The sequence below is a fragment of the Haemorhous mexicanus genome, chromosome Z (assembly GCF_027477595.1).
Source record: "Haemorhous mexicanus isolate bHaeMex1 chromosome Z, bHaeMex1.pri, whole genome shotgun sequence".
Classification (NCBI taxonomy): domain Eukaryota; kingdom Metazoa; phylum Chordata; class Aves; order Passeriformes; family Fringillidae; genus Haemorhous; species Haemorhous mexicanus.
In genome coordinates, this window is record NC_082381.1 from 61,113,364 (window position 1) to 61,137,276 (window position 23,913).

The 23,913-nt window shown below is 39.6% G+C and overlaps 1 protein-coding gene across 4 annotated transcripts in view; it reads left to right on the plus strand.

The window, feature by feature from the left end:
• Window positions 1-21,685, plus strand: part of BRD10 (bromodomain containing 10) — a 51,242-nt gene extending 29,557 nt beyond the window's left edge. For 3 of the 4 annotated variants that reach the window (XM_059836748.1, XM_059836749.1, XM_059836752.1), the window contains 3 exons: window positions 6,099-6,214; window positions 13,273-13,460; window positions 15,650-21,685. In XM_059836748.1, the coding sequence (XP_059692731.1) occupies window positions 6,099-6,214; window positions 13,273-13,460; window positions 15,650-19,251 (3,906 nt within the window). In that variant the 3' untranslated portion in view covers window positions 19,252-21,685. The remainder of the gene's footprint in view (window positions 1-6,098; window positions 6,215-13,272; window positions 13,461-15,649) is intronic. The other variant, XM_059836750.1, reaches the window with a different exon arrangement.
• The last annotated feature ends 2,228 nt before the right edge of the window (window positions 21,686-23,913 follow it).

Sequence of the window (23,913 nt, forward strand, 5' to 3'; positions counted from 1 at the left end):
TTACATGTTCTCTTTTTACATCCTTATCCTGAACACTTGACTTGTACTCTAATCACTTCCAAATACTGTTATTGCTTCTCTATGTCTTGCCTGCATCTCTTGAAAACACTTATATGAGCCCAAAATAATGAATTTTGAGACAGATTTACACATTTACATCCATGCAGTTTCTTGTACTTCTGAAGACAGATTGAAGATGTGGAGCATTTGTAATATTTAGTTGTAAAATATAAATGAGTAAGGCCAATTTTAGGCTTCAGTTTTTGAAATCTTCTCCACAATACTTGATTGTCTTCTCTGATATTTTTAACTTGGGCTTATCTCACTAGCATTGTATTTTTTTTTTCACAGTCTTCAATTTTTCTTAGCTTCTCCAGTTTTCTGTCTTTATTGTCTACTTTTTTCACAACTATTTTCTCTTGATCTTTCATTCCTTTCAATGTGTGACTGACTAAACCTAAATAAATGTATTTTATTGGAGAAGCTTTCTTTAAACCACTTTTGCCACATACCTTTCTACAGTTCCAAATGTGAAAATATGGGTTCTGCATCAGAGATGAATGTGTACTCATACATTTCTGTCACAGAAATACTACTGTGTATTCAGAACATTTCAGAATGCTTTGGATATTGGTCAGTCAGTATATTGTTTTGAAGAAATAATTCAAGATCTTCCTGTCAGCACACAGTACTTGCAAAACAGCTGCTTTTAAGACACTTATCTGAACAATACAGAAACACTTGTATATCCAGAGTTAAGAAGTGAAAAATACTCAGATATATGAGAGGGAGTTAAGTACAACTTAAAAAAACATAGATGTTTTATAAACAGTTTAAGATACTACATACAAAGATGTAAGTTAGTTGATAACTTTGAAGTTCTAATGGAGGAGTAAAACATGACAATCAGTGCTGGATAATTTCACTGTTCTGGGTTCAACAGTAAGCTCATGCTGATAATAAACTTTCTCTTGTGTATTTGTGGTTTATGTATTTTATATTTTTTTTTCCCTAAAAAAAAGTGGCATATTGATCAACCCTGTGAGGATTGTGTTGTAATTGTGCCGAAAGAAAATTAGAGCATGGCTAAAACATCTGAATGAAAACCATTTCATAGTAATGAACTAAATCAGAAGACAAAGACAGTCTTGGTAGCAAGAAATTTATTGTACTTTGTTTTGACGTGGTTGTTTTTTGTTTGTTTTACTTTATTTGCCTATGGTAGAAAGAAGAGAGTATGAGATCATTTTAGGATATAACTTGCTGTGATCAGAAATATAGGTCATGGAAGTGCATGCTGGAGTCAGGACTTCTCACTGGTTTCTCAAAGATAAAATTGATTAAGAGAAGTCATAAGTGAATTTGTTTTATAATTTACTACAAGTCATTCTTCCTGACTCTGCTTAATCCCAGTGTTCAGAGAATGTCTGAGGTTTGTTAGCTGTTGATATATATATATAATATTCAGAATGAAGTTGCTGAAAGTAAAATGCAAGATACTGACTCTCAGGAACTTCTACTGTAGAAGATAGCTCTAAGCATTTTCAAAATTAAAACACTTTCAATAATAGATGAGTTTGCATGGTATGAATACATGAGCTTGTAATACATTCTTATTCAGTCAAAATTAGAAGTGTCTGAAATTGTAGTATTTGGCCCATAAGTTAGTTATCAAGAACATTCAACATTAATCCATACATGATTTGAAAAAGTTACTGATCTCTTTTCTTTAGGTATCTGTTGTCCAAAGCAGCTGGAGATCGCCAACTCCCTCTCTGTGTGACATCACTAGAAAACAGTAGAGTGGTGATGTCACACATACCACAGAACCCCGCAGCAGAATGGAGCAGGCCTTTTAAGGGTAAGTTTTCTCCCTCCACCACCACCCCTTTTCAACAATATTGCATGGTTTTATAAGATTACTAATTTTCTTTACTTTATGTCCCTGGGATATAACGTAAAGATTACAGAGAATCTTATAAAACTGCTTAATATTGTGGTGTTGTGTGTGTGTGTTTATTTAAAAGCAAAACAAAAACTCATATAAAAAGTTCAGTCCTTACCCCATGTATCAATATCCTGGCTCCAGTCTGCTTTGGGGTTCCATGATAAGTATACCAGAATAGTATATGTTGGTGCATCGATCACAGAGAGTGGAGTCAGCATTTCCTGGCTGCTCTGGATGTCAGAAACCTTATTTTAAAAGGTAAGTTTTCAGTTGAATGTGTTGAATGTCTCTCTGCATTTAAATGGAAACATTTAGCCCATTTGTAAAATGTATTTTTATTGTGTTTGCATTTTTGAAATTTTCTTGTAACTTGACATAGCCTTAAGTCACATTTTATACTTCTCTGTCTAGTCCTCTTTTTCCTCTGTTATTTTCCTGTGTAAATACCTTATATTGTGTTTCCAGAAAAAAATAGTGTCTTGTTTTTCACTAATAGGAACAAGATGGTAACTAAATTTGGTTTAATATCATTCTCAGTGATCTGGATAAGGGGATCAAGGGCACCCTAAGTCAGCTCACAGACAATACCAAGCTGTGTGGGAGTGTTGGTCTTCTGGAGAGCAGGAAAGTTCTGCAGAGGGATCTGGACAGGCTGGATCACGGGCCAAGGCCAGTGGTGTGAGGTTCAACAAGGCCCAGTGCTGGGTCCTGCCCTTGGGTCACAGCAACCCCAGGCAGTGCCACAGGCTGGGGCAGAGTGGCTGCAAAGCTGCCCACAGGAAAAGGACCTGGGGGTGCTGGTGACAGCAGCTGAACATGAGCCAGCAGTGCCCAGGTGGCCAAGAAGGCCAATGACACCCATCAAATCCTGTGTTTGGTTCTGGGCCCCTCACTACAGGAAGGACATTTTGGTGCTGAAGTGAGACCAGAGAAGGGCAATGGAGCTGGTGAAGTGTCTGAAACATAAATCTTGTAAGAAGCAGCTGAGGGGGCTGGGGGTGTTGAGCCTGAAGAAAAGGAAGCTCAGAAGAAGACCTCAGCTGCCTGAAAGGAGTGTGTAGCGAGGTGGGGATTGGCATCTTTCCCAGGGAACAATGCTGAATGTTTCTGATGAACATACATTTGGAGGTCCAGCCTAAACCTCCTAAGCCTCAGTTTGTAACTGATCTCTTAAAATGTATCATTTGGTATTATTGAGAATTTACAACACAGATACTTGTGAAAACAGGTGTATTATCTATAGAAATTAGTGGGCAGCTATGTAATAGGGATTTAAGTCATAGCTTTATCAATTATTGATTTGCCTTTCCCCTAGGCAAAGACAAATACAGGACTGTGTTAGAGAATCAAATTGCATAGGAAAAAAAAAAGCTAAATTTTGTTGTGATGGATTTTAAGATTAAGTAAATATTTTTCATGTCTCTTTTTACTGTTTAATATTTAAGGAATAATAATATCTAGCATTTATGTGTTTGCACAGAAAATCAACTAAACCACAATAATTTAAAAGAGAAGGATTTTTTTTTTTTAATTCTAGCCTTTTTTGGCCTACACTCCTCAGTCCTGACTACTACTGAGGAAAAAAGATTCTTGTCATGGCTAAAATTTGTTCATTCTTCCATTAACAGGTTTATTATCAATTCTAAAACCTCACTAATAAAAATAAGTAATTGAAACAAAGGGAAATAATTAATCTATGTTTTTAAAAATTATGTTACTATAAAATTTTCGTTGAAATTACTTGGAAGTACGGTTCCTCTTTGCCTGTTTCTCCACCCTGTTGAGGTCATTCTGAAGGGTTGCTCTCTGGGGTATCAGCCACTGCTCCCAGCTTTGTGTCATTGATGAACTCACTGAGGAGGCATCTGCCCCTTCATCCAAGTCACTGATGAACAAGTTAAACAATACTGGACCAGTACGGAACCCTTGGAGATGCCACTAGAGACAGGCCTCCAAGCAGAGCTGCTAATCCTGTGGAATTAGGGACCGGAATTGGCTAGCTTTTATGTTTGTTTTTGTAAGCAGAGAGAAAAGTAATATTTTTTTTTTTCTGTGAAGTATTAATGAAGTCAGTAAAGTCTTGAAGTCTGTTCTTGACTAAACATTGTACATGTGCTGGCTGCCTAGCAGTTGCTGCTTCAAATTTATTCAGTGGTCAGCTAATACTTATCTTTCTCATAAATACTCTTTTTTTCCTACTTAAGCCATGATCTAAGCCTTATTTAAAGACAAATTAGGCTCAGAAATTAATAATTTATTGGGGTTTTTACTTTTAGAAAAATGAAGAAATTTACTTTTTGAAATTACTTTTAGTAATTTTTCATATCTTTTTAATATTACATTTTCACACATTTTCTTTGCTATATCAACTGCATGTACAGCATTTCTATTTCACAGTAGTAGTAGCATTGTTTATTTTTGCTATTTGATTTTTGTTTTGAGACAATGCACTAATGCTCTGCAGTATATAAATACATTATTTTAAAACAATCTGCAAAATGTTTTGTTTACCTTACAAGAAAAAGAAATTTGTGCATATTCTTTTGTATGTTAACAATTAATTCTGTTGATTGCTGACATTAAGAGGTGATACCTAATGCCCTGGTAGACTACAGTACACACAAGGTCTGGTTTTTGTTGCAGTGATTAGTGACAGGTTTTATGCCTGAGACTGGCCATAAGTGAAGGAGATTATAATACAGCTAACTGGCTTGTCCATAATGACCAGTGTGTTGAACACTGGTCATTATGTGGTAATGGGACATAATGATCCTACTTAAAATCTTTGCTTTTGTAATTTTAATTGAAGAATGAAGGTAACTGTTTGTTTTATTATGTAACATGTAAATGATTGTCCATAAAAAAATAGATACCTGGTCTTCAAACAAGCATTCAAGATAAGTGGTCTTGCTGTACATTGGAGAGATCTGATGAAATGTGTAGAGAGAAATTGTCCAAACTCCTTAGGAAGATCATTCTTGTAGACTGCTGAAAGGCAGCTGTGACAAGCTTTATCCAGATTTTCCTGTCTCGCCTTTCTTGGTGTGCTAGACCACAGGAAGCTGTGAAGGATATGTGCACTATCAAAAGCTAAATATGTATATGAAATAAGTAAGTTCTCAAGTCCTGCTTCTTTTTCTTGCAGAGCCATAATCTCTTTAGTGTTTTACATCTTCTTTAAAAAGTCAAGAGCTAAAGTCTTCATTTACATAAAATGCACAAAGTTGGTAGAGTGGCAGAAGTACTATACCACATCTCTTTTATAACAGTTACATATATATGCTTTGTTCAGTCTTTTATGCAATGAGCTGCAGAATAAAGTTTTGGGAAGAAATGTATACAAGGGGTATGTGTGAGTGTTAAGGGATGTGTTCTGCAGCTCTGTGGCCAGCATGGTTGTAATTTCCTAATGTCTTCTCTCCTTATTCAGACTTTCTAGATTTATGAAAACATGAATATAAGATTACATATATCAGTTTTGAAAATGAAACTTTTAATTATATGTTTGAATTAAAAGCTTAAATGATATATGTTGGAAAATTGGGCTTTGCTGCATAGTCTGTTGCTTCATAAAAGATGAATTTGCTAAACTTCTCTTTCAAAAAAAGCTTTTTTCTAGAACTTTAAATAAAATGTAACAGAAAAACATTGGGATTCTTATCCTTGAAAATTGTAATAGGGTTTCTTTTGCAAATAATAATGCTATAATTTATACCACTTCTCTTAAATGAGATTATGGTGCGATTTTCTGTAAAAATTTTAACTTGGAAAAGTGTACATACTTTGTTGATTTCCCTGAACTGAATGGATTACTACCCGTGTTAGTTACTCATTTAAGTAATTTTAAGCCTATGGTGTATTTGTAGAATCATGTTTCAGTTGTAATTTTGACCTGTAAAAAGTTAGCATCCCTAAAGTATTACTTTTCCAACTAGGACATTATCCCTCTGTAGTATTAAAATAAAAGTAATAGTGTCCTAGATAGATGTAGCTCTGGAAGGGTAGATCTAACTCTGGAAGTTTCTAATCTTTTCTTCCAGTTGTTTTCCTCATATGCCATATCCATGTACCAGAATTATTGTAGTACTAGTACAATCTAACAAGATTTAGGTCTAATGCAATGATAAATAAATGGAATTTATGTTTTCAGGGAAGATGGTTCCACCGGAAGCAAGCAGTAAAGGAATTGCATGGTACGTTGTTACGACTGCTTAATGAACTGTTACCATGGGAACCAAAGCTAATTAAAGCATTTCAAAGAAACAGGTAATTACCTGCTCTTTTTTTTTTTCAACAGCGGTGCATGGGATGAAAAACAAAACCAAATTCAACTTTTAAATACTGATCAATAAGTTGGCTTCTTAAATAAATAAAACTAAGATAGTTTGAGGAGAGGAGTGAGGCACTGGCAATACTTTAGTAGGAAGAAGTATCTTATATTCCAGAGTTACTGTCTCCAAAAAAATTTGAGCTTAACCCAGTAGTGTTTTTTTTCTTTAAAACACTCTAGAATCCTTAAGTGTACTGATCAATAGTATATTGCAAGACAGCTAGGATTCGTATTTCTGCTTATATATTTAAGAAATAATGGAAACCTTTCTCTAGAAAACTATATCAGGGCTTCTTAGAATACTCTGACTACTTACTATGTAAAGCTATCTATATTAACTCTTAATGAATTCTCCAGAGAGCAATTATTGAAGCATTGTTTTGAGGTCTTTGTAGTGCAGTAAATTAGAAATACATCTGGAAAGAAGTATGTCAGAGGAATATTGAGTGAAGTAGTGGCAGGTTTAAATCTAGTAAAGTGCAAGTATCAGTAACAGTGAAGGTACTACTCTGATTATAAATCATGGAGAGATTAGATACTGTCTTGAAGCTCAGTGCCATTCTTGCCTGTTAACTGTACAGCTGTTCCTATAATTGTACCTTAGTTTTGCCATGTAGACAATTAAAAAGCAAGGAATGATTAAATGCTTGAACTCTGTGACAAAGGACAGGAAAAGAGGCTTCTTAAATGTTGGGCATAAAGGAAGCAAGTTACACTGTTTTGTGGTGCAGAGCTAATGCTGGAAAGTGTAAAAGGTGCTATGTTTAAAAAAACAAAAACATAACATCAAAGATACTACATTGGTTCCTCAGTAGCTCATTTTGTGAATATCATCCATGAATTAAAATTCTAATTTGGAAATTTGGGATATTGTTGAATATTTTGCTTTCAATGATGGACCCAAATACAAGTTTTGGGTTTTTCCTATTCATTTTCCTCTGCTATTAATTTCTTCTTGCCTTTTGCAATTTAGAATCCTTCTGGACACATGGCAGATAGTATTACTGTCAGGAAGAATTTAGTTTTCCAGTATGTGAAATTTACAATTATACCCTTTTATTAAATTCTGTTGTGAAATGGTTTGGTGCTCAGTATTCTTGTCTGTCAAATCACAGAATGGTTTGGATTAGAAAGGACCTTAAAGATTATCCCATTCTAATCCCCCTGGGCGGGGCACCTTTTGTAAATGAGGTTCCACAAAACCCCAACTAATCTGGCCTTCCAGGGATGGGGCTTCAACTTTTCTGGACAGCCTGTTCCAGTGCCTCAGCATGATTGCACTTCAGAATTTCTTCCCAATTTGTAATCCAAACCTACTCTCTTTCAATTTGAAGCCATTGCCCCTTGTCTACTCACTACAAGTTCTTGAGCAAGTCTTCCTTCCTTTTTTGAAGGCTCCCTTCAGGTACTAGAAGGCTGCAATTAGGTCTCCCTGAAGCTGCCTCTTTTCCAGGCTGACGAATCTCTCTCAGTCTTTCTGCACAGGAGAGGTGCTCCATGCCTCTGATCATCTTGGTGGCCTCCTCTGGAGTCTCTCCAACAGTTCCATGTCCTTCCTGTGCTGTGACCCCAGAGCTGATGCAGCACTGCAGGTGGGGTCTCACCAGAGCAGAGCAGAGGGACAGAATCCCTTCCCTGGCCCTGCTGCCCACGCTGCTTTGGATGTAGCCCAGGACACGTTTGTCTTTCTGGGCTGTGAGTGCCCATGGCTGGGTCAGGCCCAACCTCTCATCCACCAGTACCCCAAGCCCTTCTCAGAAGGGCTGTTCTGGTCTATTCATCCCCAGCCTGTGCTGAGACTGGGAGTTTCCCCAACCTAGGTGCAGCACCTTGCACTTTGCCTTGTTAAAACACATAAGATTTTCCCATGAACCCATTTTTCAAGCTTACCCAGGTCCCTCTCAATAGTATCCCATCCTCTAGGTGTGTCAGCTACACTGCTGAGCTTGGTGGAAACTACAAACTTGCTGAGAGGGCCCTCAATCCCTCTGTCTATGTCACTAGTGATGATATTAAATAACTTTGGGCTTAGTATGGACCCCTGAGGGACACTACTTGTCACTGATATCCATCACTGTGCCATTGACCACTACCCTCTGGATGCCACCATCCAACCAATTTCTTATCCAGCTAACAGTCTGCTTATCAAATCCCAGTCTCTCCAATTTAAGAGACAAGGATCTTGGGGGAGGACCATGTCAAAGGCTGTACAGAAATCCAGATAAATGACGACTGTAGCCATTCCCGTGTCCACTGATGTAGTCAGTCCATCCTAGATGAACACTGAATTTGTCACGCAGGACTTGCCCTTGGTGCATCTGTTCTGACTGTCTCAAATCACCTCCCTGTGCCTTAGCACAGGTTCTAGGAGGGTCTGTTCTGTGATCTTCCTCACCAGAGGTAGGAAGATCACAGGTGAGACCTGGGTCCCAGAGGTCCTTCTTTCAACCTTTTTTTAAGATGTGTACAATGTTTTTCTTGCCACCTGGGACTTCACCTGCCAAGATTTTTTCAAATATCATGGAAAGTGGCTTGGAGAATACATCAGCCAATTCCATCTCTTTGGTACATTCACATTCTTCAGGTGATCATGAACCTGATCTTTACTTAGAGTGAGGGGGACTTTATTCTCCCAATCCCCATCCTGCTGTCCATCCTCTCAAGAGGTTAGGGAAGAAATGTTGCCCTTGGAGACTGAGGCAAAATGATGTTGAGTACCTCAGCCTTCTCCTTATTCATTGTTACCAGTTTCCATCCTTACTTATCAGAGGGGCTTACCTTCTTTGGCCTTCCTTTTGTGGTTAACGTGCCTGTAGAAGCCCTTCCTGTTATTTTTTGTGTCCTTTGCCAAGATCAATTCCAGTTTTGCTTTGGACTTCCTCATCCTGACCCTGCACAACCAAACTTGATCTCTTCAAGGTCTCTGCAAGCTCTTCCTGGGCCACCCATTCTAGCTCAACTGCTTCTTTTGTCCCTTTGCTTCTTTCCCTTCAGTCTGACCAGCAGTTCCCTACTCAGCCCTGCTGTTCCCTTGCCTTCCTTGCTCAGTTTCTTGCTCCTGGAGATTGCCAGCTCTTGCGCTCGCTGGAAAACTTCCTTAAAGATCTGCCAGCTCTGGTCCACTCCCTTGTCCCTGAAGGAAGTCTCCCAGTGGATCTCACTGGCTGTCTCCTTGAAGAGCTGGAAGTCTGCTTTCCTAAAGTTCAGGGACCTAACTTTGTTCCTCACCTGGCCCACACCCCTCAGGACTGCGAACTCCAGCAGTGTGTGATCACTGCAGCCCAGACTCCCTCCAACCCTGATGTTCAAGATCAGCTCGCTTCCGCTGGTGCCCATCAGAAGCAGGACTATATCCCCTCTGGTAGGGCTGCTGTCTATTCCTTTGCTCCAGAAGGTATCCCTCATGCTTTCCAAGAGTCTCCTGGCCTGCCTGCAGCTTGCTATGCTGCTTTCCCAGCAGATTTTGGGATGGTTGAAGTGCCCCAGGAGAACAAGAGCCTGTGAGCATGATGCCTCCTGTGGCTGGAGCAAGAAGGCTTCATCAATAGGATCCCTTTGATCAGGAGTCTGTACTTAAAACCATCCACAAGGTTCCCTTTGTTGCTTCAGTCCCTGATCCTTACCCACAGGCTTTTGACCTGCTGGTGGCTGCTCTTCAGAGACAGCTCTTCCCACTCAGTCTTGCCTCCTGATGTAGAGGGCGATCCCTCTGCCTCTCTCTTTCCTCACCTGTCACTTCTGGAGAGCCTGTGGCCATCAGCAGTCACACTCCAGTCACATCCCACCAGGTCTGAGTAATGGCAAGAAGATCATAACTTTCTCGGAGCTTCTAGCTTCTGTTTGTTGTCAGTGTTGCATCAATATGGTTATAGAACATGGAACTGTCATGCAAAGTGTGTTAAATGGTAGCTGTGATTGATAGGAGTAAATTTTAGTCTGGAACAGTGTAGTTGAGATCTTACGTATGTGTGTGCTTGTAGCTAGAGAAATGTGCACTTGGAGTGCAAAATAACTTCGGAAATTACCTGAATTCAACTCCTGGTTTTAGTGTGTATGTTTTACGCTGTAATGCTAGTATATTCAACGAGGAAAGCCTGAGTATTTCCGTGATAAAACTGTTTGGACATACACATAGCATACCAGGGACCAGGTCCATCTGAAGAGTGATGTTTATGAATCATGGGGAGAAAAGAAAGAGGTAGGGGGGATTCTAGGTCACTGTCTTGGTCTGATTCATTATGCAGCTGCTAAGCAGGTGTGTAGCACCAATGACAGTGGTGAAGAAAGGTGTCATATAAAAGGGAAAAAGCAATTGAGCAAAATTTGCTATAATGATGTAAACATCAGTTCCCCCCCCATAAGTCTCACTGCAGCTGCTCTGTCTACAGGGTGTCTCAGCGAGGTACTAACATCTACTAGTTGAATAACAGTGTTTAGCTTCCAAGCTGTGAAGGGCTGGGCAACACTGTGGCATCTGGTTCCTCCAGATGCCACAGCATGTAATAAGAGCCTGGACTTTTCCTTCCACCACTTCCGCCACCCTTCTTCCACTTCCTTCCTTCCGCCCCTTCCTTCCGCCCCTTCCTTCCGCCCCTTCCTTCCACCCCTTCCTTCCGCCCCTTCCTTCCTTCCGCCCGCCCCTTCCTTCCTTCTGCCCCTTCCTTCCTTCCTTCCACCCCTTCCTTCCTTCTTCCGCCACTTCCTTCCTTCCTTCTTCTGCCCCTTCCTTCCTTCCGCCCCTTCCGCCCCTTCCTCCCTTCCGCCCCTTCCTCCCTTCCGCCCCTTCCTCCCTTCCGCCCCTTCCTCCCTTCCGCCCCTTCCTTCCTTCCGCCCCTTCCTTCCTTCCGCCCCTTTCTTCCTTCTTCCTTCCTTCCTTCCTTCCTTCCTTCCTTCCTTCCTTCCTTCCTTCCTCCCTTCCTCCCTTCCTTCCTCCCTTCCTTCCTTCCTTCCGCCCCTTCCTTCCGCCCCTTCCTTCCTCCCTTCCTCCCTTCCGCCCCTTCCTTCCGCCCCTTCTGCCACTTTCGCCACTTCCTTCCTTCCGCCACTTCCTTCCTTCCTTCCTTCTGTCTGTCCGTCTGTCTGTCATTCGATCCTTCCTTCCTTCTTGTCTTTAACTAGTAGGAGCAGACTTTTTGATCAAAATCCTTTTCTTTCCCTTCTGAAAGGTCCTCTGGTCTTTGGTCTTTTCAAGATTATGACAGAGTATAATGTTGAATTGTATTTGAATAGAGCAAGATTTAAATGGGAAAGTTACTTGTGCCCACTGATTACAATTGTTCACTGGCCTCACAGCAGAAGTTCCTCAAAAGAGAAAAGGAAATTACATCCACAAACTTTAGTATCGTATTAGTTCCCAGTGTGCTCCTATAGTTGTTTCTCACCTAGACTTCAAGCTCAAAATCCTGATGACAGAGTTGAAGTATTGTCCACACTACATCTTTATACAGGCTTCAATGTCTGCTCTCAGTGAGTGTCAAAGCTGGGAGTAAATGACTAGATCTCACTGAACCTTAGAAGCCCCACCAGGCTTTCCATATGACGCCTGTCCATGGGTCCAGGATCCCATTTCAGGTCATTCTGCAGTCTTCAGTCTCTGCAGGGGGTGTGCCTATTTCCAGCTCAACTACAGCAGTTACTGTGCCTGGCCATGGATCCTACTCATCCGGACTGGACCGCAGACTGACCTTCTACCTGCATCATCACTGTGGAGCTGTGCAGAAATCACTCAGCTGGGTCCTGACCCTGGCAGCTATCACTGCAGGATCGTGGTCCTGATCTTAAACATTGAATTGACTTCCCAGTTTGATCTCAGACCTGTCTCAGCACCAGGAATTTGCCTGTTAATCTGGACTCTTGGTTGAAGCCAGTTACCATCCTTAGGCCTGCCCTGCAGCCACATTCAGGGGGAGTGGAATAGCTTGGTGACTGGTGAAGCTCATGCACTACCAGCAGCGACATCATTCATGGCTCCTCACTCTACATCTCATAGAGAGCAGCTGGCCCTTACTGCATTCAATGCAAACAACTGTTATACTAATGCAGAACAATGAATAAATTTAAGATCTTACTGTTACTGTCATAAGGGTTAGGTCTTATACTAATATTGTTATACTAATGCAGAACAATGAATAAATTTAAGATCTTACTGTTACTGTCATAAGGGTTAGGTCCAGAATAGTCTGGATTCTATTCCACACAAGGTGTTAATTGCTATAATCTATTTATTCATTTCCTAAATAATCCTGGGCATTGTGTTGGTTAGCACCAGCTGAATCCTGAAGTTCAATTGAAATTCAATGTATTGGTACACTAAAATAGCGACTACATTCCATGTAAACAATGGTTTAGAAGAAGGGACAATGAAAACATATATAGGTTAGCAGTATCAAGGTGAGTGGGTGTGTTTATGAATGGTGTTCAAATGAGTGAAGTATCTATGTATTTCTGTCATATGCACATTCTTTAGTGGAGCGTGAACTTATGGAACTGATAGCAACAGCTGTTCTAATGGGCCAGAGATAAGAAAGTGTTCTTAAGGAGAAAGTTACGATACAGTCTCATAGCTGAGCCAGAGGCCTGATGTGTTTAAGAAAAACATTATTTACTGAATTCTTTTCTTGGGGTTGCCTTCAAAGTAAGAAGTAGACTTTTTACAGTTAATACTCAAGTCCGTACAGGTATATTTGTCACGCGAAAGATGAAGGAGGGAAAGGAATATGTATACAGCAAACCGTGATGGTCATTTCACTAAGTCTTTATGCTATTGTTAGAGGGCTTAATGAAATTCAGTTTTGGTAAAGTAAGGGACATTGCTCTCATTTCACATTTTCTGGTTTTAGAGACTTGCAGACAGGGCTACACTGTAATTATTTGAAGGGCACAGGCAATTAAAACTACATAAGCTTTTTGTTTCTTTTTGTTTGGCAGCAAATATAAATAAAATTAATGTTTAAAAGTGTGGTTTTTTAGTAAAGTTAGTTTTGTTATTTTTAAGGTCTAGATTGAAGAAGGACTATGATGACTTTAAAAGACATCCAGACCATGATAAATTTACAAGAGAATTGTGGAGTAATGATGAAAGTGAAGTTGATTCTGGCAAAGAATCTTTTGCAGTAGTATGCGGTAAATCATCAGAGTCTGCAGAACATATAGAAGTTCTCAAAAAAGATCACTCAGACAATGGTAAGCATTTATTGGAATTCAGTAGTTTGAACTTGGTTCAGGAGCTGAATTGAGTTCATTTGGGAACCTAATTTTTCCATGTGAGTTTGAGTCCTACTTTTTACCTTAACTCTACCACTGATAATATGAAAATGGCTTGTGGTGCATAGCTGTCAGATGTAGACTTGAAGGGGGCAAACATGACCAAGATGAAAATTATGCTTTATTGAAGTGTTTGCCATTTTTTGTGCTTAACTCTGTGACAACATAGATCTGTGTGGAATTTACTTTTATGGTGGGTTGACCTTGGCCAGCTGCCAGATGCCTGCCCTACCACTGTTACCCCTCCCTTCCTTAAGAGACTAGGGAGAGAAAACAGTATGGAAAAGCTTAACAGTCAAGATACAGACAAGGGAGATCATTCACCAGTTACTGACACATTCAAAACTGACTCATTTCAGGAGAATTAATTTAATTTTTTGTCAATTAAGAATAGAGTAGAATGGTGAGAAACAAATACAAAACCTAAACCTCTCCCTTTCACATATCCACTTTCTTCCAAGGCTTTTCTTCCTTCCCAGTTCTTCCACCTCCTCCCTTGTCAAATATCATAGGAAAGATTGAATCTGGGGATTGAGGTCAGTTCATAACAGTTAGTCTCTTCTGCTCCTTCATCATGCCTGCTCCAGTGTGAGGTCCCCCCTGTGGAATTCAGTGCTTCCCAAACTGCATCATTGTGGGTCCTCTCCATAGGCTAGAGTTTTTCAGCATAAGACTGTACTAGTGTGGATCTCCCATATGCCACAGTTCCTGTCAGGAACCTGCTTCTGGATGGGCTCTTCATGGGCTGCAACTTCCTTCAAGGCATTCTACTCACCTGCAGTAGAGTGGGGTCCTCATGCATCTTCAATATACATACTTGTTCCAGCATGGTCCTCCATGGGAGCAGGTAAACCTGCTTGATCAGGGGTCTTACTGGGTTGCAGGGGAATCCATTCCATTCCAGTACCTGGAGCACCTGTTACCTCTCCTTCTTTCCTGACCTTGGTGTCTACAGAATTGTGTTTCTACATTTTTTCCTCAGTCCATTCTATCACATGCTTCTGCAGAGCATTATCCATGAGACATCACCAGCTTGGCTGACAGGCTCTATTTGCAGCCATGTCCTGTAGTGGATTTGTTTTGGAGCCAGCTGTGTCTGGCAGAAGCAGTTCCTGGCCTCTCTCCTCAGAGAGGACCCCGTGCAGCCCCATGCAATCAAAACCTCAATGCATGGCCCTTCTGTTGACCTGGCCCTCCTGCATGCATCTTCAGCCTCTTACCACTTCATCCATCCCCTGTTCACTGGCTAGTCCAGCTTGATGCTCAGTATGAAACATGGCATCCACATCTTTGTCCCACAGGCATCCCCCTTTCACAAGTCCACCTGTTCGGCCAGCCCAGACCCCCAGGACCTCCTGCTCACCAGCTGGTCTAGCTGTATCCTCCACAAATCCAGTGAGTGTGTATTCACTGGAATATCAGTGAATACACACTCACTGCATTTGGGGAGGATACAGACACTCACCCCCCAGCAGCTGTGATGAGGCCCAAAGGCTGTAACCTCTTGCAGCTGTCCTTGCAGCTCCCCTTATCTCTACACATTGCTTCATGGGTTGTATAGCTGTACCAATTCCCTTACCCCTCCTGGCTCCATCTTCAGGATCTCCCCTGGTTTATAATCATATTAGGTTCAGAAAGTTATCTTCCTGCAAGAGGCCTCTGCAGTTTCCTGATAGCCGATTAATTGGTGTGGTTCGTGAAGTTGTTTCTTGACATTTTTGTTTGGTTGGATCTATGTCTCTGTATATTTTTTTTCCTGGCTTTTCTGTTTTTCCCCCTCAAGATAGCCTCGAGGCTGGAATATACATTTTCATGCTTTCACATACTGGTATCAATTAACTGACCAGGTTTGGTTTTCCTGTCTCCCATTGCTGGTCAGGTTTCAGTCCATGTATGTTCTTGTTTATTGTTTCCTCTCCTTTCCTTATTGCCCCCTTTTTGTATAGCAGAAGTCCTTGAACAGGTCCTTTAAAAAATTACATTTCCTTCCACATAACTTTACTCTTGCAAACTAGTGTATTGCCTTTAGTGAGACACTGTAAAACTGTTTTATAGGGATGTCAGTTGCAAACATGTAAAACATAGTTTCTGTTTTAATATCCTTGCAGATGAAATGAAACTATTAGAGATGAATTTACCTGCAGGAAAAAACAGAATTCTGAAAAAAGAATCAGCTTCTAAAGAGATACAGAAGACACTGCCTAAATGCATTAAACGACAGTTCAAGCAAAATAGTTGCCTGGATCAAAACACTAATGAGCTTTCACCGAGGAAGAAAGCTAAACTGAGCACTAATGAGGCTGTGGTCCAGAGTTCAGAAAGTAGCCTGCAGTTGGATAGTTGCTTGACTGAGCTGAAACAATTTGAAGGGTCAACTCTAGAGTTGCTTTCCTTGACAGATCCTGCAACATCAGTATCAAACTTTCTGAAAGGGACCAAACCCATCCAAGCTTTGCTTGCCAAGAATACTGGGAACAAAGTGACCTTAACAAATCAACTGTTGCCTCCTGTAGGCATGAACTTATCTACTTCTGAAAAGTCGGCTTTACCAGCTTTGGAATCATCACTGATCAAGCCAGCATTGCCCTGCCAGGCCAGTTCAAAGACTCCTTTACAAATGGTATACAAAATGCCAAATGGCCACTGTGTACCAATAGACGTTCCCAACAGCTCAGTGAAAATTCAAATGCAAGCTATGATTGACCCTAAAAATGGAGAAAAAGTCATGCAACAAGTTCTTATTTTACCCAAGAATTTTCTTCTTCAGCAGAAAGAAGAAAAAATTGTGTCCAAGGATATTCAGTCACTACAACAGAAGTCATATGAGATGCACTGTACATCTTTACCAAAAATGCCAAATGTCAGTGTTTCTTTAACACCTGTTCTGGTGACAAGCCCTCCAAATGCCGCTCAGTCACCCACTACAGTTTTTAGCAAGAATACTACCCACTCATCACAAGTGACTAGTCCCATGAACACTACACAACCACTGTCTAGTGTAACTTCAGCAGATAACTTAGCAATAATTAAGGTAAGCCAAAGTGACAGTGACAAATTCAAGACTACAGTTTCGACTGCTACATTGCCTGTGTCTTTGGCTTCACCTACTCTTGCCACAGCTAGCCAGTCCTTGACACCAGCAACAGTATTAAGTGCATCTACAACCACTGATTCTGCCTCTCACAGTCTAGCATCACAGCAGCAAACTGACTCCCTTGAAACTAAGCAAGAATTAAAGACAGTGTGTGTAAGAGAATCACAATCTATCCTGGTCACAACACGAGGTGGAAACACTGGAATTGTTAAAGTGCAAACAAACCCAGACCAGATTTCACCTAGTAGTTTATGTACTAGTTCAGTTTTCACTTACGCATCTCAATTTCAGGCCTTTCTTGTGCCAAAAACCACAGCAGTATCATGCTCTAGTCTTCCATTTGTAGCAACAGCCACATCTAGTCTCCCACATATTGGACAATCATCTCCTTCTGGATTTGCCCCCTCAACAACTTCTTTTGTTAACATTCCAGCTTCCCCTGCTGATTTTACCCAGGCAATGGAGAAAAATACCAAATTCACACTACAGCAGCCGGCTGTTTGGGATTCTTTGTGTCGAGTAAGCAAGGACTCCTGCCATGTGTCTTCTTCTTTATCCTCCATTCCATTAGCTAGCAATTTGGTGTCAGCAGCTCCAAACAGCCTTGTTAGTGTGACTGGCATTGGTCAAAGTAATATTGTTAAAACACCAAATTCTTCTGTGCAGGGGGATACTAAAGGGAAAACAAAACCTGTTACACAATCTGAGTCAAATTCTGCAACAAATGGAGAGTTAATCAGTGGTACTTCAGTCCAGAAATTTACATTAATCACAAATCCACCAATTTTACCTTCTTCTGGGGCCTCAGGGGTCAATATTATACCCTGTCCAGCATCCACTGCTGTTAATGCTCAGAAGCTGGTTTTCATTAACACACAAATTGCCAATGGCCCATCAACAACCAATCTAGTTGCAGAGTCATTGAAACAGAAACTTCCTTCTTCCCTGACCAAAACCTTTGTTAATGCCACAGAGCACCCACAGTTGGTTTTGATCCCATCTACAGTAGGAGCACCAATACGAATAAACTCATCACCAACTATTGCTCAAGTAAAAGATGTGAAAATTGGACTAAATATAGGTCAGACCATTGTAAATACTAAAGGCAGTGCACAGGAGGCTGTACCAGTTAATATATTGCACTCTGGTGTTTCTAAAGGAGAAGACAAGAAGAGGATGGCCTCGGCCCCATCCTTGACAAGTAGTACTGTGGTTCCTGTTCCAAGGTTTGCTGTGTCAGCTAATGAATCTGTATGTGTTGCAAAAGCTGAAAATGCCTTTACAATGACAACAGCAAATGCACAAGTAGAATCTGTTTCAGTTACATCAAGTGGAGCTTCCTCTGGGGCACAGCCTACTGTCTTGATTGGTGGCAATGATCCCTCAAGAATAAGACCAGTTCTGGGTAATCGACTTTGTACATCAAATATTGGAAATACTGTGGGTATATCAACTGTGAAGACAGGACATCTTGCTTCGTCTGTGCTGATTTCAACACAGCCAACAGTATCTCCTCAAAACTTAGCATCTCCTCTGCAATTTCCAGTCATTAGCTTGCCTGGACCTGCAGCCACCCCCCACAAGGTGTTACATACAGTTGCTCAGTTGGCAGCAGTTCCGCCTCCTCTTCCAGTACCAAAAAGGCAGTTGCCCACACTGGTTCAGTTTCAGTCATCAGGAATTTCAGCTGCTGTGTCAAGTCATGCAGGTATTCACAAACCCCAGAGTGTTTTGCCCCCTCCATCACCAAATACAGGTGAAGTAATTAGTTTTCCCAGTCTTTCCACCCTACAATATCAGCAGGGGCCTCCTACTACAGAGAAACAAAGTCATGATTATGCTTGTGCTTCTGCCATTCAGATGTCCGAAGCTTTGCCCCCTGTAACAAGCAAAACAGGAGGAATTCCATTGAATGAACCCTTCACTCAACAGAAAATAGTCATTAACACTTGTATGCCTTTGGCACCTGGAACTCAGATAGTGATTAATGGTACTCGTTTTGTTGTTCCACTACAAGGGCTTGGAGCTGGCAGCCATGTTCTTCTTCTCTCCTGTAATACAAAACAGACTCCTTTAACAATTAACCATGGTCAAGAGCCTCAAGGTGTACCAACTGTTAATCCAGTAACCTCAAAAATCATCCTAGCACCAAGTCATGCATTAAGTTGGCAAATACCAAAACATCCTTTGAAAAGCTCTACAAAAATTGTGAACTCTTTTGGAGCTGCAGATGCTTTACCCATCGTACATGCAACTCCCCAGATATTTAGTACTCCAGCTAGCTCATGTACTTCACTGTCTGCAGTAACTCTGTCTGTGTCTTCAGTGACAAAGTCTCCCATTAATGTAGCTACATCATCTGTTTCTGCTGTTCATCCTCCGAACTCTCATTTACCAAGCAACACATCAGTGTTTCAGCTAGATGGTCCTATCAAAAAACTGTTGGTCAGTCCAGAGGGAGCCATACTGAATGCTCTAAATACTTCAGCACCAAAAGTTCCTTCCCTGTCTTCATCACTACTTCCTGTTGTTAATTCCACCAGCAGAAATGCTACTGCGGTCTTCCCTGCATCTCAGTCATCTTGCTTTGATAAACCTGACAAAGCTGCACCCTGAATTTACTGGAAATGAGCCACTTTGAAATTCTGGGGCATTCTTCAAACTTTGGAAGTTGTTAACTATTGAAAAATTTCTTACAATGTTTTAAACAATTGATTTACTCAATATTAACAAGGTTACAGTTCTTACCTGTTTACCTGTGGGGATGTGGAGAAAGAAAAATTTTAGTTTGTCAGAAGTTTTCAGAAAGTTCTCTAGTAAAAGGCTCAGAGATGACCAATTAATTCATTTAACAGTTTGGAGAAATCTCACCATTTGCACATGTTCTATCTTACACTATGGACTGTTTGTCAGTGTGTTTATGACAGTATATATCTCCTTTTTATTTGTCAAATTTATTTTTGGCTTGTTCCTTAAAAAAAAAAAATGCATTGTAAAAATGCAATCTACAGTATAGAATTGTACATATTCCTGAACTCCTAAAAACCTGTACTAAATAATATGTACAAAGAACTATGCTGTCTTATTTATGTTTTGTTTACATAATGTATAGTTTTTTAAGTATTTTAGTAATTTCGGACCAGTGTACTGTTTAGCAACAATGCAGAAGAATCTGCATGTAATAAATCAAGTTGCTGTACTGCTTTGTGTTGGCAGTAGTTAAAAATATGTGCATCTGTTACACCATGGGAGAATACATACATACATACATATATATCTTTCTTTTGGTGTATGGCAGAATGAAATTATTTAATCTCTTCTGTTCTTCTTTGATTTTATGTTTCACGTGATTTGACAGGAATTGGAAGGAAGGCCTCCTTATTGTTCCTCATTATTTAGGGCAGGATAACCCGTACTTCATCCATTCTTTATGGTTTGGTTATGTTGCCTAAATAACTGCAGTGAAATGGTAAGGCTACAAATGGCTTCCTATACACCAGTCTATATCACACTGATTGCTCTTAAGCACTGCCATGCTTTGTCTTAAAGCTCAAAGATCTTTTGAACAATTCATTGTTCTCTGTTTTACAGCCTTGAATGTATTTCCACATTATCTAGTAACTGTAACAAGGTCACTCACGAATCTTCCATCTAGCCATAAAAACTACCCGTTTTTTTCACTGGTCATGCTTTCTAGCTCTGTATGTTTTCTTTAGCTTATAAGTGGCCTGTCTGGAAGGGCAGTGCTAAAACATCATACAAGATTAAAAGAAGCTTTATTAGTACTTTGAATGGGGATAATTTACATATTGCATAAACTTTCCGTTTTTATACAGTGTATTCAATATTTATTGGCTTAGTTTCAGCATTTGATCTGATAAAACCTTTGGGTTATTTTCTGCAGATCTGCTGAGTTCATAGCTGCCTGCTGCAGTGCTCATGGAGATAAGTTTTTTATATCTTTTGTGATTTTGCATATAGAGAAAGGGTGCCCATCTTATGGAAGATGGTGATTTTAGAATTGTTGTCTTCATATGTGTGGATTTTTTGTGGAGTTTGTTGGTTTGGTTTTCTTTTAGAAACTAGAAGGGAGGATTTCAGAAGAGCTTATGAATGATAGTTGCCTTTTAAATAGCTATGACAAAGGGGATAAAAGCTTACATAGCTGTATTTAGCATTGTTTGTAGACTGAGTTTCATAAAAATGAAGCTTCAACGTTTGCTTTCATCCTGTTGAATTTTCTACTTCCCTTCCCCTTTTGCAGTTCAGATGTTGAGCTGAAGAACAGGACCACACCTTACTGCCTCTGTCAGCTGCTCTTTAAATTGTTCTGAAAAGTAACCTGATAGCTATTTAGCTGAAGTTCTGGGAAACTGGGGGGGAAGAAAGGCTTGTGCCTTCCATAGGGACTTTTCCTTTTGCACTAATTAAAAGAATTTCATTGGGGAATTGCGTCTTTCTGGATCAGAAAAATCTCCATCTTATCTCAGGGCTGGGAAAGATGGAAGCTGTCAGTTTTGGAATGAAAGAAAGTTTGTTTAAATTTAGAAAAAGCTACCTGCTATGATTTTCCTACTTCTCATGGAACATGTTTTGTAATTGATTTTTAAGACACCTGGTACTAAGGGTGTCTGCATGCCCTTGTAGAATTTACAGTACTAAGGATTTTTATGTCTGACTGCGTTTTACAGTTGAATGCTGCAGGTGACTTTTCCAACAGAGGGAGATGGCAGAGAATGGCAGTTTCTTCATGGACATTTTACCCATATGTACCAGCAACTAATTTTATTTCCATTTCACTGGTTGAACCTTGGAACTTGCTTTTTTGGATTTTTCTCATTTCTTGCAATGATTGTTTTTTTCCTTTCTTCTAATTTATGTTTACTGTAGAGTGAGTTGTCTAGGTTGTTTGGAAAGCTCAAGACTAAGTTCTAGTATTGAAGTTGTTCTTGATGGAGAAAAAATTCTTGCATGACATTTTTCTGTGTGCTAATGTAATAGAAAGATTTATGCTATAATTCTAATAAAGAGAAAAGTTAGAAAAGCTGAATTTAGGAACTCAGGACTCAAGTAACTTGCTTGAATTATTTACAAGAAATTTTCTGAATTAATATGGCAATATTTTATGATTTTCATAAATATTTTATAATTTGGCAGACATAAACTTTACAACATGAAAAGTTTCATTAGTTTGATTACAGTTTTCATGGATTTTTATTCTCAGACATTTGTTCACATTCCAAATCCTACTGGAGAAAGACTTTACACTGCTATGTAATGGGCTTGCAACATTCATAATGTAAAACCCAAATTTAGTAATTTTTGTGAATAAAATTCCTATTCTCAATACTGTTTTCCGATAGTATGAATGTCAGTCAGAGATAAGGCTTTTTTTCAAATAAACCTAAATACCCATTGACAATTTGCTATGTACCTTTTGCACTCCACCAAATGAATAGTGCTACCAGTAGCACAAAAAGAACTGTAAAAAAGTAGATTATAGTCACAGGCACAATGAAAAAGCAGAACTGCCTGCATTTCAACTTGAAATTAAAAAGACATTTGATGAAATACATAAACATAGATATATAAATCAGCCTTTTAAGAAAACGTGTTCAACATTTCAGAGCTTGTAAAATGCCTTGCTTTTGGACACCTTATGATACTGTATACAATATTTAAACACTATATTACGAGCAAAATTCTAGGTTTACGAGTGGCTTTGAATATTCTGAAAAACATCCTTTTACATACCTGAATGGACATGTTCTGCGCAATAGTTTTGCTTTGCTATGAGTAGAAAATTACATTAATTTTCCTTCATTGTTCAAACCCCCATGTGTGTGCTGCCATTTTCTCATAGGGATTCTGCCACCCTGGAAGCAAGTATTTGACAAGTCTTAGGGGTCATAGAAGTACCTATTCAAACCAAGTGTTTCTGCTAAGTCATTCAAACCTGTGCTGATCTCACTCTGTAACGTGGCAAAGGGTTTAATGTGGAAAGGGAAGGAAAAAGTTCCTCTGGTGAGTGAAGAGAAACTAATATGTCTCATGGGAGTAGGTCAGAAAACTACTAAAAGCTATCATTTGTAGGGCATCCATAGCTGCCACAGTGTGTGTGGTTCATAGTTGGTTTTGATACTTTAGTAGCCCAACATTAATTTTAAAGTAAATTAATAAGTTTGTTGAAGCAATAATGTTTGTTTCGTTTAAGGACTGTTTCCTTTGAATAGAATGGCCAGAGGTGCTCACAAAAACATAACTCATGTAGACTGCTTGCTCTCTGTAAGCTGCACGTCAGATGAGTTCACTGACTCAATAAGAAAAATAAGATTAATAATGCAGCATCAGACTTAAGATCCATCTATCCTATTATGATGGCCATCAATCCTAGCATCACCTAGTCTCTTGAAGCACTCAACAGTAGCATTCTAAAAGAGCACAAAACCAGGTCTACATACTCTTTTTTATCCACTTATCTGTGTGCCAGAGTATTCCTCACACAGCTGTGCTTTTTTTTCCCATTTAGTAGCTTTCAGTGTATTTCTCTTGATGAAATACACCAATCCTTTCAAAAATTCATGGAAGTGTTTAAAAAGACTATTACCATTCACAGCATCCAGTGGTAAAGTGTTAGTAAATAAATCTTTCTGGTTTTCAAACCTGGCACCTGCCAGTTTCATTTGATGCAAATAATATTTATATTGTTAGATACAATGAGCCTTTGCTCTTTGCTATTTTTCCATATGGCCTCTGGAGATCTTTGCCATGTTGGTTGTCTCTTTTCTAGAATAAAGACAAATTGTGAATTCAATTATTTCTTTCATGGAAGTAATTAGATGCTGTCATTGCTGTGTATACCTTTTCAATTTTACTATATCCTTGAAATGTGGTATCAGAAGAGTGCGTGTTCTAAAAGTCCTATGAGCTATTCAGGAGTGTTTTGATGAGTTTTCTTTTATAATAATTATTTCAGTGTTTGTGGGTTGGTTTCTGTCTATTATTTAGCCTTGTACTAACTTTTTCATAGAAATATGAATTGTAAACCAACTTCGCATCAGTGTCAACTTAAATCATCCAATAAATCTATACCACTTGCAGAATATTTTAGCTGTAAACACATGATCTTTAAACCAGGTTATTAAAACCACTGCAAGTGTGGCACTCTCTGTTCCTATTTTTGCTTGGGTTTATGTCTCTTGAAGATGTTAAAGGACAAGCTGCTGTAAAGATTTTCAACATGATGCTTTATAAATCTCTTTGGTTTTGTGCATAGGA